Here is a 17,012-nt window from a genome sequence, read left to right as displayed (position 1 = left end):
AGCACGGTAAGATATTAATTCTCTAGCAGGCATAAAGCAAGTACATGGGCTGAATGCTTCTTATCTATTCATGAACAAGGCCTTCGGTATTTCTTGAGCTGATGTTCTTCCTTCATCACTATACTCATGACACTCATCTTAGGGGCGATGTCCCCAGTGGCATCACCAGCACCTTACTTGAGGCATGTAGCCCCTACTTGTATAGGGGTAAGGCAAATGTAACTCCAGCATCTGGGGTAGATGGCAACATAGTGAGGGGGATCTTAAAATGTATGTTCATAGGCCTTTTTTTTTCCCCATCAGTGCTAATTCTTTTGGTCTTTCTACCAGCCTTCTAGTGCTGAAAAGGTGCTTTTAACATGTATTTGTCTCTGACTCTATATCTACTTTTAATTGGCACACAGACAGCCTGTCAGCTGCATGGGCATAACCAGCTGTGGAAGGTGACATGAACAGTCTGAAATAAACCATCCGAGTACAAAGCTTGTTAGTAATGCCTACAGGCTGAATGTGCTAATCTATTTATAGATCCATTGAATCAGTAAAGTCACCCAGCTTGGTCTGCATTTTTGCAGGCATTCAGTAGTGTGCTATTCTGTCATTCTTACAGACAGCTGGAATTTTGCTCTGCTTCTTGCCCACCACTGTCTCTTTCCTGGTGAGTAGGGCTTGGTTTTGTCTGGTGGTTTTCTCACATCTGCAGATAACTTTTTAAAGAGGGCTATGACATTAGCAATTTTTAATATCCTTGTACTGAGTCAAATCTGTAAAATACATTTGTACATTAAAAAACAATTCACTTAGCATAAATAAATTAATGCTATTTACTTAAGTCATGTTCTCTATTCTCCCTTTTAATCTTCTAAGAGCAGAGGACACTCGAGGAACCTCTGTTAGGCACAGCTCTTTCACTCAGATCCCATGGCCCAGAGCAGCTCCCTCTGTCATGGCAGGAGCACCCATTCCTTTTGGCCCTAGCCAAAAGGCAAGCTCATCTTTCCACGTGGTGCTGCCAAGCATCTCACTTCAAGACCTTTCTTTGTTTATCCCTAAAATACATAGATGGTTTTGAGACTGTCCAGCTACTACAGCATGAGAACGCTCTACATGAACAGCGGTGAGGAACATGCTGAAAGTGATACAAGAGAAATAACTTTTCTTTCCATTGTGGGTAATATTTACCCTTAGAGAGGTCAACAAGGGGAAGCAACAAGCCCCATTAGGGACAGAACTTATTTTTCTAGGCTGACCCTGGTGAAACTGTTATAGCCCCTTCCAGGTCAAATACTGAATATTTCCTTACTCTGTTTGCCCCCATTTTACTAAATAATTCCAAGCTGGAGGTAGGAAGCACATTTTGGATTTTTCTGTTATCTGTGTGGATGCAAATGCAGTATTTTCCACAAAGATGTTCCATTAACCAGTCACAGATGTTAGATGATTCAGCTTAATAGCTGCTATTTCTATTTATATAGAGAAAATAATTTCCTGTTTTTTACTTAATTTTACTTGTTATTTTAGTACTATAATGAATAAGTTTCTGTAGTGCTGCAATTTATTACAACTGTAATGAAAAAACACATACGCATCCAACCCAAAGCAACAATCACCCTTTTCTTCCCCGAGAATGTTAGTAGATTAAGCAATAACATATTTTTTCCCCTAAATTAAGAATTCACTGCTTAATTCCACTGCAGAAATAAAGAAAAAGGGAATGTAACAGTGACTCCACTCCAAAGCAGCCATCCTAGCCCTGTCCTACAAAACTTTTGAAGTGACCCAAATGACTGCAGTTGAAAAGTACAACAGACACTATATAAACTATATAATATATACGACTCTATGGAAGCTTTCCACTATTACAATTATCATTTGAAATACAGCATTGAATCCTCAAAATATGTATGAAGGAGAATAATATCAGAAATATGGCAAGAAGTGTAAAAAACAACCACTTATCTCTAAATGAGATAGAAATGCTTTTATTTCAAATATTATCTGTGAGAATCAACAGCTCTTAAACCATAAAGAAAACTTCGCAGCTGCATCTTGTTGGTGGAAAAAAAAAAACAACAAAAAAAACAGAAGCAAGCACAAGCAGCCTTCTGCTTATCCGTGACAGTTAGCCATTGCCACACTCATGAACAACCCTTGATCTAGGTCAATTCATGTGGGCCAGAGTTTCAGGGGACAAAGATCTGGGTTCTCCCACCTGAACTGGTGGACTGGATGAGACTGCTTCAGGTCTGGCTCCCTCCAGATCACACTATCCCTCCAAATGCCCAGCCCCTGGGCTGCCACATGTACCTATCGCCCATGGGCATACACTGTTTATTCCTCTCTGGGTACATAGGTCAATGACAACACCAGGTAGAGCAACCAGGCTACACACTGCATGGCCACTGTTCCATCAGCAGAGATACAACCAACATTACTTCTCTGTCAGCTTTTCACATCTTCCCAGGAAAAACAAACAAAAATTCTACTAACAGCACTAATTAGAGACGTGTGCATTTACAAGGGCATAGTAGTGTCCTTCCTTTGCCAGTAGCTGGCTGTGGGTACCCTGCTCCACCACCCTGCCATTCTGGATCACCGCGATGATGTCTGCATTCTGTATGGTTGTCAGGCGGTGTGCAATTACAATGCAGGTTCGACCTTGCCGGGCATTATCCAGAGCTTTCTGAACAATCTGCACACAGATGTGAAAATGCTGTTAGCACTTGTAGAGCCTCAGACGTAGGAAACACATTTGATATCTTACTCTTATTATCACCTGAATATATCTCCTATAAACTAAGTACATGAGACATCCTTACTCAACAGGGTTTCTCTCAGTGAGAGAAGTCAGTGACAGTTGGATTCTCAGACATCAAGGTTGTGTCAGAACACAAATTCAGCATTTACTAGCGAATACAACTAACAGAAAAAAACACAGAGTATAATCTGAGCTGGTTTTCTTTTTTTTGTGAAGCTTTTTTTAAATGAAAAAAAATCTACTGCTTAACTTACACACAACTTCCTAACATTTTTAAATTCACAGCCTAAAATGGAAATGTTACTGTGATACACCTGCTTGTTTCTATTTTTCCCCATAGCTGAGCAACTGCATCACATTATGCTGATTTTCTTAAAGTTTTATTCTAGAGAAAAGCAACTTACTATGTATATAGCCATTAATAATTCACATGATGATCATTACTCACCTTTTCACTTTCTGTGTCAAGTGCAGAAGTAGCTTCGTCTAGAAGCAGAACAGCAGGATTACGAACCAGAGCTCGGGCAATTGCTATCCTTTGTTTTTGACCTCCAGAAAGTTGTGTTCCTTTCTCACCCACCCGAGTATTATATTTCTGAATGTTTGAAGGGGAGGAGAAAAAAAAAAAGGCTTGAGAATACTCATAGAGAAAAGTAAAGTTTCACATGTAGCTATAAAAATGTTTAGGTTAGATTCATGAAAGAACAGTACAAATGGTTTTAATAAAGCTAAAGTGTTATAAACACCTCCAGCATGAATGGTTGTATAATAAGCCACCTTTTTATACCTTTACTTCCCCAAATTTACTTCCCCAAAGACTAGAGCAGCTCTTGAATTGTACTGCCAGTGATACAGTGTTAGGTGTCCAGGTGACAACCATCACTGTATGACCATGAGAGTAACCATATATTTAGTGTTTCCTGACACATACATCAAGGACTCGATCCTGTGTTACTCGTAAATAACTGAAGAATCTCAAACATTATTAGTAGCAACAAAACTATAGTATTTTTCAGCATCATGACACCATTTTCAGTTATGAAGAACTACAGTGAAAACAAGCCATCAAAGCGTTTTTCCTTGTTGGAACCAAATTCTTTGCAGGCATGAAGGTTAAATGTCACGCAATTCACTTTTGATTTATTAACGCATAGTATTTTAAGAGACACTCCCTGCACATGCCCATCCAACTAGATATAAAACATTTAGTTTTGTTGAAGTATCGTAGAAAAATTAATCTTAAAGTAATTTGAGAATTTTCAGCTACAGAAGCAAAAATAATATTAAAAAATGAGCATATGAGAAAATGCTTGTACAGTGTCCTTATTTTTCCCCACTCTGCTTTGTCTACCACTACATTCATTGGAGCATTGGCTTACTTGAGCAATTCAGCAGGCATTTTAAGCAACACGTTTTGATGTTTTAAAATATCAGTTATCTTTAAAATACATTGCTCATATAAAGGAAATCATAACTATATGTTTTCATCTTTATTTTTCTATTGCCTAGATCTCTCCATGTCACTCCAAGCATTTAAACTGCACTGTGAAGAGCAGACTGCTGTTTCTCACCTCTGGCAGTTTGTCAATGAAGGCATGAATATTTGCTGCTTTAGCTGCTTCTTCAATTTCCTCCTGACTAACAAGCCTATTGTTGTCTCCGTATTGAATATTTTCAGCGATGCTGCAGTCAAACAAAATAGGTTCCTGTGACACTAGACCCAGCCTAGACCTCAGCCATTGTAAGTGCAAAGACTTGGTATCAAATCCATCTGCTAACTAGAAACAGAAAAAAATGATGTGAAATTGACTACAGAGCTCATCCACAGATACATAACGTAAAGAGGAAACAAGCTGTATCAGGAAACCTGTTAAATGTTAGATTCCTATCTGAAGTCAAGTAAATTTTGCATGCAAGTGGATATTTATTTTCATTATTTTTTAATTTCAAGTGTTTTTCTTTTGTTTTCCAGCAGATAGAAGCATGGAGCACATATCAGAGGCTGTTCCTGCAGTCCTTCTAGCCCTGCAAAAACCAAGCAGAACTGGGATCCTTGTGGGAAAGCTCATCCTTAAGAAGCTGAATTAACAATACGTATTCTCAACTGTTGAGTGAAAAGTCCATCTTAAAACCATCAGGAAGGTTTCATCACATTTTTGATAACACATTAACAGTGAATGCATCAAAAATCTTGTTACATCCTTCTTGCAGCGACACATTGTCATGCTGTGGGATTAGGTTTGTATTGTGTGTATTGTGTCTTTGTCTCTAATGTGTGAATTCATATTCTCAGATGATCTGCACACAGTCAAACAGATGACATGAGTGCTCTGGCCCAGAGTGATCAGGCACTTAGAAGCTTTGAGGAGGCAGTGTAGCCTGAAACCATCACTCTTGGTGGTATATCAGTGCCGTGAGCCAGTGTACTGTGTCAATCCCGTGCATTAGCCACAAATGCTAGTGCTGGGGCAGGCAGCAACAGTAGTCTGGAGATTGTCCACAGCTGCAGCCTCAGTAACCCACAACTCATTTATGAGGCACCTCTCCAGAGCTATAGCCAGGATCATTTAAGACCCCTGAATCCCTAGAAGATGAAAAGGTCTGTAGATTCAACAATTATGAATAGCCACATAAGTCTACTTTACCACTTGTCCTTCCACAGGATCATAAAATCTCTCCAAGAGCTGAATGGACGTGCTTTTGCCACAGCCACTGCTTCCTACTAATGCCAGAGTCTGTCCTTTGTTAACCTTCACATTAAGTCCTTGCAAAACTTGAACTTCTGGTCTTGTTGGATATACAAAATTGATGTTTCTGAATTCAATGTTGCCCTCAAAATTACTCTGAAAAGTAACAGAAAGTTCGTATGATTATATTAGCATTTATTAGCTTTAACTAAAATAAACAGCCAAGACTTAAAAGTATTGAATAAGAAAACTGACACAGAAGTTTGGGACAGTGATTTTGAAATAGTTTTTGTTGTTCTTTGCAATTACATATTAGATCAAGTTTAGTATTGTTATTTATAGGATGATCTCTAGTTGCAAATCACTAGATTTGTTTTGGAGTAACAGTCCTACGCATTTCTCTCCTGTATTTATATTTACTTCAGTTTTCAAAAGGAATATCTTTACACAAACAATATTTTAATATTTTTCATTTGCTACACACCTAATTGAGGCTCTTTTCCTGGTATGATCTATCACATTTGCTCTCCTGATCTCACATTGCAGGTAGCATGACTTGAATGAATACATCACAATGTTAAGATTAAATATTAAAGTAAGAGAGGTAAATTCTTTAGTAGGTAAAATAAAAGCACGTATGACAAGCTGGTATTTTGAAAAGCAACAGCGATCATTAATCAGCCATTCTAGACAGGCAGATCTCTAAGACCAAATGAAAGAATGGGGCAGGCATTCAGACCTTGCCTAATTGCCTGCTTCCTCTTGGTAGGAGCCAGTCCCACATAAAAACTAGCAACGTTCTAGGAATGCAAGCACAACAGCCAATTTAAGGGGCTTGCTCAAGACATGTGCACTGGTTTTTGAGTCCAGTCTAGATTATACATATTTCTATTCAAGTTTTATTTTGCCATAGACTTTCTACCAAATTTTTCCAAGTCTGTGCCTGAGAGCACTGTATCAAAAAGATACACAAAGACCATAATTAAAAAGGTTGAAAATCCTGTGTACGAACTTAACGTTATGGAACGTGGATTACAGTTTCCTGAGCAGGGGCTACTGTCTAACACCTACAAGTGAGATAATTTTTATTTGTATGTGTAAACGTAATCCTTCCACATCATGTCAAGTTTCTGCACAAAATGCTTCCAGTTTATTTGCCAAGATCAGCTTCCTTAATGACAATGTTGGTTTAAAGACGAGACATTTTAAACCTCTGGAGTAAAACATATTATTCATTAGGTTAGTTTTGCCATCCCAAGAACACATTTTCTCCTATAAGAGTTTCCACAGTTGTAAGGGGTGGATTTTCACAAAACTGATCTTTCTCTGACAGGACTACTCTCCTGTTTATCTGCAGAAACAGTAGTAAACCGCACTGGTATTTTATTTCTCCTGTAAACCTTTACACAAAGGCAATGAATTGTGAACTGACATTATCAATGTTTTCCTGAAACCATTTAAAATGTAGGGCAGTTGAATGAAAAATCATTTTAGACTCATTGAGAGCAAACCACATTTAAGGTGACAGACAGAAGGTCCATTAAAAAAAAAAAAAAAAAACTAGCAAGGCGGTAACACTATTTTATACAGTGTCTGTCTTTAGTGATGCTCTACAAAACATGAGGCAGTGCAAATGCAGTTGGAGACAATAAAGCATTACTAATAATGTCATTCAAGGTTTTTCTGAAGAAACTCACCAATTTTTCACCTTCTTCACTGTAACTATCAATTTGAGGTTTTCTATCCAAAAGATGAAAGATTCTTTGAGCTGAAACTTTAGCTTTGCCATAATCTGGTGCCAGGGAAGCAGACTGACCAACATTCATTGCTGCAAATATGACAGAAGAGAAGACTCTAAAAACAAAAGATAAAGAATCACTTGTTTCTGGTGGAACATGCTGCTTTCTTCACATGTAAAATAAACCTTCAAAAATAAAGTTCTTAGTCTCTTTAGATATGTCATTAATTACTATTTTATAGATCAGTAGTAGAGTCACAGTAAAACCCTCTGCTTGGAAGAAACATGAAACAGTAAAGACTCCTCCAGAGATGATGCACTGCGTGTAGACACAAGTGTGTATGTGGGCAGTGGAGCCTATCTTCAAAACAACTCTTTTGCCCAAACTGCTCCCAACTGGACTGCAAATTCGGCAATCTCCACATCCCATTACCTCTGTAAATAGATTAAATAAGCACACACTGAAATCATTATCCCATATATACCCATTTTACCTTCACAAAAAATACTCACATAAATACATTTTCAAAGTTAGTCAAACAACGAGCAATGAGCCATGCCCCAAATCTGAAGACTGCTGCATTAACGAAGTAGTTTGCAGACTGAGCTATTCCATAGGTAAATCCATACAAAGGGGCTTTTTTTAGAGAATCTCTGTGAAAGGAAGACATTTTCCATAAATAATTTGTAAAATAGAAACAACAGACAGTAGCTGGGAGATGACCAGATTTCTGGGTTAAAGTTTTCAAGCAACACACTCTGATCCTGAAAGCATCTTACACTGTGACATAGAGTTGTCCATAGGACATAAAATTGGAGTAATGAGATCCTCAGTTATGCTATCTTGAATTGAGACCTTTGCTTTCCTATAGCAGGGCAGATCACTGGAGCAGATTAAAAAAAGCCCGCATTTTAATAAGCTGGATCATCCAGTTATTGAGAAATGGGCAGGCTTCAGCCCAGCCAAGGGCTGCCTGTAGACTGCAGCCAGCTCTTCCCATCCATGCAGAGACCTCTTATCCCAGTTTGGAACAGGGACATATTGCTGACTTTTCCCACAAGGATTCAGACTAAGCCTCTCTCAATTTGTCTTTCTAGAGACGTTTCATTTGGTGTAGCTAATTCAGTGCACACTGCATCAGCCAGGAGGATGCTGCCCTCATGGTCTAGAATGATCACTAAGGAAATGGAGATCTTCTTTTCAGTCTGAGCAGTAAATCAGAGACCTCTGACAGTCCAGGCAAGCATATTACTTACATACTGGGCAATGCTAGTTTGCCAGATATTGAATTTTAGCACTGTTTTGGATGATGGCAGTTTATGCAGTGCATAATTTTCAATTCCATCTCTTATATTTTTACCTCAAAGAAGGAAAAACAAATCAGATCTTGTTTTGTTTTTAAATAAAATGGAATTAGAAAAATCTGACATCCCTTGCGATTTGAATGTCTTTCAGCAAAGAGATGTCAGTGGCACACGGGCTCAAACAAAGGAAATATATGAAGTTCATTTGAAGTTTCAAAGGCACACAAATAAAATAAAATTGGTTTGTGTTATAATGAGCACGATATGCGAATTGACTGTCCATTCCTTAGTTGATACCAATTAATCCAGTGTACTGAAACTGACTGTCTTACATTCTATATACACACAAAATGATACTGTGTAAAGCATCAGGAAAATGCATTTTATAAAGTATTCAAATAATGAAAGGACAAGTCTTGCATATGTTTTTCTCCACACTGCATCTAAGAAAGCATATTAAATTGTAAGTAGTGAAAAAATTTCACACATATGGAAAAGAATACCCTTCCCAATCTTGTGGGTATCAGATGGTTTGCAAGAAGTGTATTTAAAACAAAGTAAAAGGTTTAAAATGTTTAATGAACAGAATTAAAGAAAAAAGATCCCACCTATATGGACCATTCAAACTGTTTATGTACTTCTCATAGAATGCTTCTTCCCTGGTCAGTGAAGCAACAGTTCTTATATTTTCAACTGATTCGGTTGAAACCTAAATTGGGAGATTAAAAAAGAAATAAATACATAAAATAAAAAAGGTAATTTCTTACAACCATCTATGACATATCTCCCAAATATCTGATCTTCTCTGACATTCATTAGTTTAGATCAGAAAGTATTTACTTTAGGAAAAGAGCTTGAGGTCTGTTACAGCAATGAAGTTACTCACCCCCAGGTCAGTACAAGACAAGGGGAGACTGAAGACGACAAAGTACTTCAGTTTTGAGCCTTTGGGTCAGGACACAGAAAGTGTCAGCAGCCCTTGCCCTGTCCCATAAGTCACAATCCCAGCAGATAAACCCTATGTAATAAGAATAAATCCCAATCATCTAGACAATGTGCATTTTTTCATAGAGCAATTCTGCCTCCTGGAAAAGCACTATCAGGTAAATGAAGGCAGTACCCTAGACTTCATATGTACATAAATAGTTTGCATTTTATGATGGAATTGGAAAAAAAAAAAAAGTTGTGTTGGTGCTTGGCGGCTGAGCCCTGCGACACTTCTAGCTACAGCACAGGCCCAAAACATAGCAGTACTGGGGCTGCTGCTGTTACAGCTGTGGAGGCATTCAAATGCACTTTTATTTACAGATGTTTTATGTTATCTATGTTTTGTTTTCCTCGGGGATATATAAACATTCCCTTCATCCCCCATCCTGCCCTCTCTTCTCTCCACTTCATTTATCTTAGATAATTGAGTCAGCTGTAATATAGCAACAATGTTGTCCTTAAAAGTGATCTCACACCATAACCCTGTAGTTAAAATTGGAGAACTTACTCTTCCAGCCTCCTCCAAAGCTTTTTGATCTTTTGCTGCATGACCAGACACAGAGCTAACATTTGCAGCATTTGCAGCAATAACGAAAGGAATGCAGGCCAGGATAAGCAAAGTCAGCTGCCAGCCGTACACAAAAGCAATAATGACGGCAGTCAGAAGGGTAAAGACAGTCATAGTCATCAGTCCAAGTCGGCTTCCAGTTGCCTAAGAAAATCCCAGAAACCCCAAGATATCCATCATTAGATTTTCTTAGTTATATCACCACTCGAAATTACTATTTACTCAAGGCCAGCAGTTCAGCTGGAAAACTAGATCATGGGTGGTAACATGCACTGACATTGTGCATCTACTTATGTAACAGTTCCTCAACATTCCTCTTATCTGCCAGCATTCAGGCACCTTCAAGTGAGGTTAAGGATGTCTGAAGAGTTGCTCATGCCAAATGTCTAATGAAACACACATACTGTCGTACACAGACCTCTTTCACTAACCCAGGCTCAGGAGACTGCAGCACTGTTGCAGGGAAGCAGGCTGGAGGCCCAGTTTTAGGTTAGCAGAGTTTTGTTCCATTGATAGCCATCCATTAAACCATCCCACCAGCAGCAGTGGAAACCACTCATCCTCAGGTCCTTATGCTGCTCTTTTTCTGGGAACCCAAACCCAATTTGGCCACACTGCAGTGCTTCACCTCAGCAGGTGATGAGTGGAAAAAATACTAACTCATACTGAAGAATTCCTATCTTCTCCCAGCCTGTATAACCCTCTCATCTAGGTACTTCAAAAAGAGACATGATTTGCAGCCAGCATCAGGATGGCTTCTGACATGCAGAAGAAAAAAGGTTTGAAAACAGCCCTGTGGATACAGTTCATCTTCCACAATTTGGCTTGATGGAAAAAACAAAAATCCTTGGGCAGGAAACAACATTCTTTTCCTTTGCCAAAGACTTTCCTGCCCTAAAAAGACTTTTCTTGTTCAACACAATTTAAAATAGTAATAATTAAACCAATGCCAAGGTGAATTGCTGCCATATGTTCCAAGGGCTGCACATAAAGATGGATTTGGAAACTTCAGCCAGCACAGCATGAAGCACGCACTTACTGACATACTGAGTGCTCCAGAGAACACACTAGCCTTGGAGAAAAATTCATGCCCTTGGTTGGCTTTTATAGTCACATGACCCTGCGTACCTATTTTTTCTATTTCTGCCCTGCATGGTGATGTAGTTCCAATTTACTTCAGTGGCATTGAACTTTAAATGACACAATAAGTTTTGTCAAAGCCTGTTAATAATATTAGCCCATAAGGAAAGAGGACAGAAAACAAACAAAAATCTACTGACAATGAAAAATGCAAGGATTAAAAAGTTTTTGATTTACAGGTTTGAAAGAAACAAAGTCATCTTAAAAATAACAAATGTCTCTCTTGCAAGTCCTGTAGGACAAGGAATGCTGATGAAATGAGCAGTAGGTGCTGGAACTGTGCAGGATTTGCCACATTCTCCTGCCCATGTCCAGAGTCCTCCTGTTCAAAATTAGTACCTTGAGTCATCTCCTCTCTTGGGTATTTCCTTCTCTAGTGTTCTTTATTAATGCTATGCCATTTCTTCCCATTTGGCCTCCTTGTGTGTGAAGCATGTTTGGTAAGGGACAGGAAGAATTGTCTTCATTAAGGTCAGTAAGAGTCTGCAGCATCTGCAGCTGTGGCCTTCAAGGCACCCCGATGATACACAGTATATGATACTAAAACCTGGAGTCCACCAATTCTGGTCCTCAGCACACACACAGATTTCACTTGCATAGTGAAATGGTCTACAGCTGTATGTTTAGTTTAAAAGTATGCAAAGGGACAATGAAAAGTCATGAATATCTGCTGCATTTTTAATAGATTTCAAATTATCAATCAGAAATCATTCCTACAGTGTCAACAACATGATTTTTAAATGTACCTGACGGCCTATGGGGGTAGATTTATTACCCTGCATTCTGAAATAATCTCAGCGTCCCTTGCCAATGGCAATTAATATTGGTAAAGAAAAAATACTAAAAAAAAAAAATACAAACATGAAAGAATCAACGTACCCCTTTGACTTGGGAAGCATCTGTAGCAAGTCGAGTTAACAGAACTCCAACAGCATTCTTCTGATCATCATACCATCCAATCTCCTACAAAATAGTTACAAATTTTTGTTTTACAAAGCCACATGTTCTTATAATGTTTCAGATAATCAGGATTACTGTAAAATGACTAAATGTTTCCAGATAATGTAGCATAAATGGAAATGGAAGTACAAATCAGTGATGGATAGCTACTACTACTACTAACCTTCCAAGTAAAGGAAAAAACTTAAGAGTGTGATAAATTAGATATTTCCAGTAGAATAACAATAAAGGTAATGTAAAATTCCTCCAAATGTCAGGCAAGTTTTATTATAATCCCTTTGTACCCAGTCATCCTTTGACTGAAGATGTTAATATATTCTCTTTTTATAGGTTGCAAATTTGCATATTTGTAGATTTGGGTTTTATTTCCTCTTTGTCTTTCCAATGGCAATGGGCGATATTTTTAATCACTTGAATTTTCCCTCACCTACTCCCTTTCAGATGATTCTGTGAACAACCAGGCTCTTGCTGAACGTCTCCAGCAGGTGCATGGTGCATTAAGTTGTGCATTCTCAAAACTACTATGAAGCAACATGAAGTTGCATGAATTGATTAACAGGAAGGCTTTAATACAAGTAACTTCACTCTTCTCAATTAATTCTTGATTCAATAGGGAAAATTGAATTTCTGCATTGAAAATTAACTAGACTGCTTATTTGCTATAGATTGCAATACGTACATTTAAACCTACAGAGTTAAGTCCACATGTTATATACTTGCATCATAACCTTCAAGCAAATGGAGATTAAATTTTTGGTTGTCCTTACAGGAATCTGGCTAAACACAAACAGCTGCAAACCATGTGTACATTAGCATGTGAGAAATGTGCACGTTTGCAGTGACAGTATTTCAAAATTGGACTATTTGCAACAGAGCTGAGTTGTACGTGGAATAGAAGACTCAGGAAAGTTGCATTTTTTCTAAGCTAGTGGCAGAAGAGACTTTTTTTTCCTCTTCAGACTGCACAATTGTAAGCAAACAAGTATAAGTACCTTGCAAGCCCTGCAAAAGCCATCTGGCTCCCATGACACCCCTGCTGCATAATTCATACCTGCTGAAGTAATGCTTTGAAGGACAAAGAACGCAGTCTCATTGTTAGTATTTCTCCAGACTTTCCAAACATGAATCCCTGCAGGGAAAAAACAGTCACAGTTTCTCATCTGATGTTTCATCTCTGTTTACAAAGCCACACAGTAAAAGCAATTACATCAAAAAGTCTCCTACAATCCTCTGCGCATGTGTAAGTCTTGGGAAGAGTGCCATTCGCATTCCTGGAACCTGAAACTGTTTTTCCTCAGAAAGGGAGCAACATGACAAAGAAGGCAGGATCTTTATTGTAATGCTTTCTCCATATTCCTCAGCAGTATCACAAGATAAATCAGCTTATCTAATTGTTGGCCTCTGTTCCAACCACTGCCAGGGCATCCACTTGCCTTGTACCAGTGCACTTTATTATACAGACATCAATATGCAGTATTTCCTGCAAGCTATGAAAGAGTAGTAAGAGGACAGCAAATTATGTGTTTCTTTGTTGGTATGAAAAATGCTTTCTGCAAGGATAAGAGCCTATTTTGTATTTACTTTGCAAGAGTCTGCAAATTGTCAATTAGAAATGTCAGACTTTGACTTCTGTGGCCTGGCCCAAAACCTTTTCAGTCATTCTGAATCCACACTGCCTTCAGTGGAGCTGTGTTTATTTAAACCAACAGAAAACATAGCCATATATTTAAGCAAGTACATAAATACAAATCATGCATCTCAGGAACAGCCCTGGCATTTATGCATGTTTTCATAAGCCCTGCTTGATGCTTCTCAAAGTGCACTGATATGAGTTATACCTGCAGTCTACTGGAGAGTTGAAACCTTCTAACATTTCAGCACAGTGACACTTACTTGGATTATGTATGTTGCTAAGGTAATCACTCCAAGTAAAAGAAACATTAGAGAAAGTACCAAAGTGTTTTTATTCCTCCTTTCTGGATCTTTTTCTTGAAAAGCCTGTACAGGAGAAAAAAAAAAAAAACCAACAACTCAATGAATACATATGCAGTGGCTGCCAGCTACATAAACCAACCTTCATCTCAAGAAACTTGTCCGCTTTAATTTCTCATAGCATATATTCTGGATCTTGAAATGAGACTGCACTCAATTTTCTGTTGAAGGCCAGAAGACATTTCAGCTTTCCGTTTAGCTTACATCTAAGTAAGTCAGTCCACCGGCTCCAGATATTCTTCCTTTCTTCTGTCAGCCAAGTGCAGTCACACTGCACCCCACCTCTAGAGGATCACTTCCAATGAAAAATAATAGTTGATTTGTCTGTTGGAGCAACAGAATCCATCAGCCATCAAGCTGCCTAGAAATCCTACAATTTTCCGTCAGGTTCTCCTCCCAGTCTTCTCCAAGATGGTCACTGTACCTGCACTGGTAAGTTTCAAAGTTCGAGGTAGGAAATGCACAGGAGACTCCCATCCCCTCATAATGAGAAGCAGCAATTTGTTTCCAAAGTCCGTTATCAGTATCTTTCAGAATTATCTGAGCTATCTTCTAAGAATTTAAGTAAAAACCAAAAATAATATCAAAAGCTTTAGGGGCAAGCTTAAGCAAAAGGTGTGAACACCACTGAAACAAACCTGATGAATTTACAAGACCAGCTTGAGGCCTAAGGAGAATGGAAAATAGACAAAACATTTCAATTAGAGAGAATGTATGTAGGTTGCACTGGAAGTAATGCCTCCTATTTATTTCCATGGAAACTCCAACAGATGCAAAGAGCACAATAACATCATTTGATAGAGCAAATTCTCAGCTACAAAACACTAATTTTTCAACAGAGTCACCATCATTAGCTGTGCATTTTTACCAGCAATGAACAAGAGCCTTGTAAAGGACCAGCAATAAACACTGACTTTCTGGGGTGTGCTTGGTGTGCCTCAAAGACTTGTAGTGCAAGGCTACCACCATGATAACCAGTTGAAGGCTGATATCAGTGAGTATGAGATCCTGTTCTCTCACGTGATAGTCTTGCTTTGCAGAAAAAACAACCTACCTTTCCTGCAAGAAAGTTTTTGATTCAAACTTATGATTGACAAACTTGGTATTGCAAACTTGTTTACAGCCTTGGGACAGTGCACCTGAAAACCCAGCAGGCATAAAAGGATGCCTGAGAGGCAGACCATGTCATCATTGTCTTCTTCATGGTCATTGTTGCTGTTTGTTAGTTCCAGACTATGACCTCCAGATGAACGTGCTCAGCCTCCATATGCTCCATGGTCTTCTAAACGGCACGGGGCCTGGCAAGAGAAAGATTATCTTCTCTGGCCTGATCCTGGCAATTGGAGCCTTCATCTTAGTCAGTGTTGCAACGTAGCTGTCAGAGTCAGTGGTCTGTCTAGGCTCCAGGAAATCCAGAATGACTGCTCCTTTCCTATCCCAAAAAACCACAAGAATCACTTTACCCACTGAGGGCTGCATCTTGAACTTCTTTGATGGATAATTCACATGTTGCCAGTCCACAGACTGCCATTTTGACTCTGGCTCGTGGTGGTGACAGCACATCTTGTCACTAGAAATAACGCGATCCAGGAAACTGCTGCCTTCAGTTTCGTATTTGTTCAACAGGTTCTCACAAACTTGAATATGGGGTTCTTTCTGTTGCTGTGTGAACATTCGTGAGATCCATTTGGAGTAAACTGTGCTGCCACAATCATTTCCAACTCACTGAAAATGACACTTAGCTCCGTACACAGTTCCCTGGTGCTAATCGACAATGAACTGACCAAGATGCTCTTCGTTTTATGGTATGACAGCCTTCTACAGCTATCCAGAATGTCTTCCATATTGCTGTTCCCATTCCAGAAATGCATCACCTATCACTTCATTGCTCTAACATCCACCATTTGATCTCCATAAACATTTAACGAGCATTAATAAATGTCAATGGGTGCCACTTTTTCTGCATAGGGGAATACAAATTTGTATCTTTGCATCATACTCACTTTGATGTCAGACACCAGTCTGTCAGACTGCCCCTCTGCTGCCATCTGTCACACATCAACAAAACAGCATGGAATATTGGCAGGAAGGTTCAATGTCTACTGCCATACTACTGACATCCTTCTCTGACATTATGGACAAAAATAATAAAATAGGAGATATTACTATTTTGGAGCAGCATTAGTAATTTCTGTTTTCTAAACAGACATCCAACACCTTTCTACATGCTCCTGGATACCTCAGGTACCTTTAGGAGAGACAAGGGACCTACATTTACACAAATGAGTCTCATCCAACCTTGCATACTGGCAGAGCATGATTGAAGTTAAGACTGCAGCCCATTTGCAAAAACTTACCCCAATGATTTTTCCAAATATAACGGCAAATGCAGGATGGACCCCCCCTGAGACAGCAGCAGCAATCACTCCCAGTAGTACATATAGCCACTCAGGTTTATTCAGAGCCAGGATTCTTGAGTAAGGCACAGCAGGGAGATTTTCTTCCTACAAGAAAGAGAAGACTGCAAGTTTTCCTTGGAAAGTTGCAGAACATGAAAATCCCCAGGCAGCAGGAGTTCATTAGGTTTTGAGTAGTGAACTGTCTTCATAAAGAAAGACTACTGAAAGCCCTCTCTTTGCACTCCAAGTGAACAAGCATGCTGGAGATCTGTAGCTTTGCTTCTCTGTATTCCAGAACTTCAACAGCACAGTAAAAGTTTGAAGACAAAAATGTAACAAACAGCTAAGTTATGAGGAGAGAATGACGGCCAGTACAGTTCATTGCAAGTCAGGATTGGTTGGCATGAATGGCAACTTTAACACTTGCATCATTATAAAGAACTAAAAGTCTTGCTGTTTAGAGCCAAGAAAAAAACCC

At 38.9% G+C, this 17,012-nt stretch overlaps 1 protein-coding gene across 7 annotated transcripts in view; it reads right to left on the bottom strand.

The window, feature by feature from the left end:
• Positions 1-1,966: 1,966 nt before the first annotated feature.
• ABCB5 (ATP binding cassette subfamily B member 5) overlaps positions 1,967-17,012 on the bottom strand; it is a 38,418-nt gene continuing 23,372 nt past the window's right edge. For 2 of the 7 annotated variants that reach the window (XM_085226164.1, XM_085226168.1), the window contains exons 18-30: positions 16,493-16,639; positions 16,139-16,183; positions 14,037-14,141; positions 13,195-13,272; positions 12,063-12,146; positions 9,984-10,187; positions 9,097-9,197; positions 7,697-7,837; positions 7,143-7,299; positions 5,404-5,601; positions 4,330-4,536; positions 3,207-3,353; positions 1,967-2,692 (exon numbers count right to left, since the gene is read on the bottom strand). In XM_085226164.1, coding sequence (XP_085082290.1) covers positions 2,495-2,692; positions 3,207-3,353; positions 4,330-4,536; positions 5,404-5,601; positions 7,143-7,299; positions 7,697-7,837; positions 9,097-9,197; positions 9,984-10,187; positions 12,063-12,146; positions 13,195-13,272; positions 14,037-14,141; positions 16,139-16,183; positions 16,493-16,639 — 1,812 coding nt within the window. In that variant the 3' untranslated portion in view covers positions 1,967-2,494. The remainder of the gene's footprint in view (positions 2,693-3,206; positions 3,354-4,329; positions 4,537-5,403; positions 5,602-7,142; positions 7,300-7,696; positions 7,838-9,096; positions 9,198-9,983; positions 10,188-12,062; positions 12,147-13,194; positions 13,273-14,036; positions 14,142-16,138; positions 16,184-16,492; positions 16,640-17,012) is intronic. The other 5 variants (XM_010712758.4, XM_010712757.4, XM_085226167.1 and 2 more) reach the window with 4 other exon arrangements.

Source organism: Meleagris gallopavo, chromosome 6 (genome assembly GCF_905368555.1).
Source record: "Meleagris gallopavo chromosome 6, MGAL_WU_HG_1.1, whole genome shotgun sequence".
In the NCBI taxonomy this organism is placed as follows: Eukaryota; Metazoa; Chordata; class Aves; order Galliformes; family Phasianidae; genus Meleagris; species Meleagris gallopavo.
This window is presented reverse-complemented; position numbering and strand designations above follow the sequence as displayed.